The following is a 3,862-nucleotide window of genomic DNA, read 5'->3' as shown; positions in this document are numbered from 1 at the left end:
AGATCGTAAAATAAAGTTTACCCCGTGCACACTTTTATATATATATTAGTAGTGGGATTGGAGACGTCAAGTTTAAGCATTTCTTATATGTTACCCGGATACCATTTACGATTAAGCGCTTACAAGTTACCATCACATTAAAAGCTATTTGATAGAGAATATACCCCGAAAATACCGTCCTCCATATTTTATACATGTATTTCAATATTAGGTACGTGTGTTATTAGCCCTATATATAGGCCTTAGCCCTTCACTTTAGGGGACTTTTGGCTCCCCTCTCTTCTTCTCTCTAAAGCTCTCATGCTCTCTCTTCTCTCTAAACAACTCAAGAACAATGAATGAAAGGGCAACTTTGAACTAAATTCTTTCACATATTCTACCATATACATATATTGTTATACTTACAGAGTACATACAAATGAATTAGCTTTATCACTATTATTAGTAGTGGAGAGGCAACTTATTTTCGTATAATTGTATAACAGTCAGTTTTACACTCATACGCTCAGTCCGATAGCAAGATGCTAAATTGTCTTCCTAAGTCCCAATATAATAGATAGTTTGTGGTTTTCTTGATATATCCTAAGCTATCTCGTCATGATTGCAATAAACCTTATATTGTTTTCATATTTTATTACTTTTTGGCACTTATTATATAATATCAATAAAAAGTATAATATTTGTGCATTTCGTTGTTGAGCGTTCGATCTTTACACTATTTATATGTTTTTGCATATTTAATGGTGCGGCCGCACCAGCTGCACGTTAAAGCCTAGCCACACTGGATCTCATGAGAGAAAACTAAGAACTAATCTCAACTTTACATATGTAAAAATTGGACGAATCAGATTATATTTTTAAAAAAATGCGGTGATATTTTTGTAATTATCGTCAACTTCACTTTGCAAACTTGAACACTTAAATATGTAATATGTAACACTTAAATATGCAAACCTGGATAAATTTTTAAAAAAATTTAAATTTCAAATTTAAACCGTAGATGATAGGCCCTAAGCAGCACTAAACAAAATAAAACCAAAACTCCAGTCGTAGCTAATAGCGATATATTTTTTATATTGTAAAATAAAGTTTTTAAAAAGCATTTCAAGCTCGAGATGGTCCCAACATGTCCCTAATAAATCAAAATTATTCAAATAGTTTAATAGGTAATAATTATATCAAATGCAAAGATCCCAATCAATTTTAGCTCAAAATAATTAGGACAAGTAAAATAATAATAATAATAATAATAATAATAATAATAATAATAATGCATGGACAGAAGATATGAGTTTTTAATGGTTCGGCTCCCGGCAGACGCAATTAATTTTTTAGTTTAACCCACTGGGGTAGCTCAAGTGGCAAGTGAGCTCTCTTTGTGGAGAGAAATTTCGGGAGAACCCGGGTTCAATTCCCACAAGTGACGATTCCCCCTGGACCAGCTCCCGTGCCTCCCGGAGCGAACGTGGGTGGACCCCGGACCGTTAAACGGACGGAGAGAAAGACCCTGTAAATTTACCAAAAAAAAAAAAGACGCTAAGAAACGATGAAAATGACAAAATTTATAATATATTGATTTAATTATGAATACCAAATCAATCTTTAAGACACAGAATCACAATTTGTCGTTAATTCGATTTTCCTTACCTAACCAATTTTATTATTTGCATAAATAGTAAAATTTTGCAGTATATATAGAAGAACTAATTTTATTTATTAATTGCAAAAATAGTAAAATTTTGCAGTATAGAAGAACTAATTTTATGAATTGATAGTGTATGAGTAATTTGAAACTTATGGCATAATCAATGTCCTATGCTAAATTTTTAATTTTTTTTAATACAACTGACTCTACTATGCTGAATATTAATCAGATGAAAACCCATCAAGAGTATGCATAATTAAAGGTAATCTAGACAAGTTAGTCGATTAGATCTTTGGCTTTATAACCATGTACAATGTTACAAGTTTGACCTTATTTTGTGCGGATCAGCTATGGGTAATTTAAGATAGTTTATCTCGTACCCGTTGTGTTCGTTTACCTGTTGAGATCGTAACATGAGGTTTATACATACTTTCAAGTAATGGCTGGTTTCCAAATTGTCATCGTGCACACATTTGGCAGTTATAATTTTTTTTGCTCGTTATGTTGAGTATAATATTGTATATAATTGGATGTTGGTGTATTGTTACACATGTCTGAGTAGTACGGTTGTGCATTCGGGTGTGCTAGTTGTACTCTTTCCAACAAATTAAACAACAAAATATTAAACATTAAACATAAAACTAAACATGAATCCCACTAGGGCATCGTACAGAATTGAACCATTATCAAATTAAACCACACTCACAACATGTTCTCTGATCCTATCCATGTACTTGATCATCAGATTCGCATTTGCAGCAAGAAGAAAATTAAACTAGCTAGATGGAGCACAATAATATATGTTCTTAGAAGAGAGACTTATTAATTGTGATCTGATCATCACAACTTGAGACCTGTCCCTTTGAATTTTTCATCAACAATTTGATCAAGCCTGCTGGCCATTTCATCCGTTAGATAGTTCCTCCAATCTCCCACCTTACCTTTCCTGAAAAACAAATTATTCCCAGCTTGCATAAAAACGGTCTTTCCAGTCTTATTAACCTCCAAATTGCTCAACCTTTCAAAGCTACAAAGCCTCAAGATTCCATCCACTACACCACACTCTTCTTCCTCAGAAAATGGACAATCCAAGAACGCCGCTATCCGCTTCAAATGAACATGAGGCCTATCCTTAATCTCCTCGTACTTCAAGAACAACACCTTCCTAGGATTCTCCAAGCTCTCTTTCCAGTACCCCAACAAATGATCCCAGAAAGGCCCATACAGACTTTCTCCCCTGCAATACCTATCGAATGCCTCGGGGAACGGTATATCTCCCAGGCCTTGAACGTCACCCCTCAACTTATTCATGAAGTGCCAAAACGACACAATCGTGTCCTTTTGGTTCCTGCACAGATAAACCACCTTGCATTTCGATTCCCACACCGATTTAGGCAACAAGCTTTGTGGTAAATGGGTAGACAATAGCCTCCGCCCATTACTCATAGCGAAATCGGGGGTTTCTTCTGATGCATACTCATATTCCATGCCTGGAATTAGTGTATGAGGATTTGTTGTGAGTAATGGGTGGATTTCTTGTGATACAAGGAACTGTTTTCGAGTGATCAGGGCAAATAACAGGGCTTTGAGCCAGGTTGTGCCTGATTTTTTGAGGGTACAAAGCATAATATCAGAATCTTGAGCCTGGAAATGTTGTTGGGATCTAAGAGCACCGTGCAAATGAAAGGAACCAAGCCAAACACCTTTGTAGTTGTAGATATTAGGAGTGAGCCAACCTTTTTGTTTGGGCAGGGAAATGATGGATTCTCTCAAGTCTTGAGGGTATGAATCTTCTTCTGTAAATTGATTCGCGACTGTAGTGTTTGAGATACTAAAATCATTAGATGATGCGGCCATGGCTGTCTCTGCAAATTGTTGTCTCTAACCATAGACTTTTATAACGATGACAATTGGTATTGCAGCTCACAACAGTATAATTTTGTTTTGATTGAAAGACTCAATTGTAATTTTGCATGTGATTTGATAACATATTTAACCCTTATTGTTTATATTTTTTGAAAATCAACAAACTAGATATATTAATAATCAACCAAACACGAAATACAGGTCGGAGGAACAGAAATACACAACCTCAGGACGGACACAGAACCAGATGCCGTGCTAACACATGAGCCACATGATTCGTTGACTCACTGACACGGCGAATTAACACGTTCCCAATATCTCTAGCAATATTATGACATTGCTTAATAATCA

At 35.3% G+C, this 3,862-nt stretch overlaps 1 protein-coding gene across 1 annotated transcript; it reads right to left on the bottom strand.

Moving 5' to 3' along the window:
* Nucleotides 1-2,241: 2,241 nt before the first annotated feature.
* LOC116001521 (cytosolic sulfotransferase 12-like) lies at nt 2,242-3,549 on the bottom strand. The gene has a single exon (XM_031241398.1). The coding sequence runs from the start codon at nt 3,500-3,502 to the stop codon at nt 2,486-2,488; it is 1,017 nt and encodes a 338-aa protein (XP_031097258.1). The 5' UTR covers nt 3,503-3,549; the 3' UTR covers nt 2,242-2,485.
* Between the last annotated feature and the right edge of the window lie 313 nt (nt 3,550-3,862).

This window comes from Ipomoea triloba, chromosome 13, assembly GCF_003576645.1.
Source record: "Ipomoea triloba cultivar NCNSP0323 chromosome 13, ASM357664v1".
NCBI classification, from domain to species: domain Eukaryota; kingdom Viridiplantae; phylum Streptophyta; class Magnoliopsida; order Solanales; family Convolvulaceae; genus Ipomoea; species Ipomoea triloba.
Note: the sequence above shows the minus strand (reverse complement) of the source record. Positions and strands in the feature narration are given on the sequence as shown.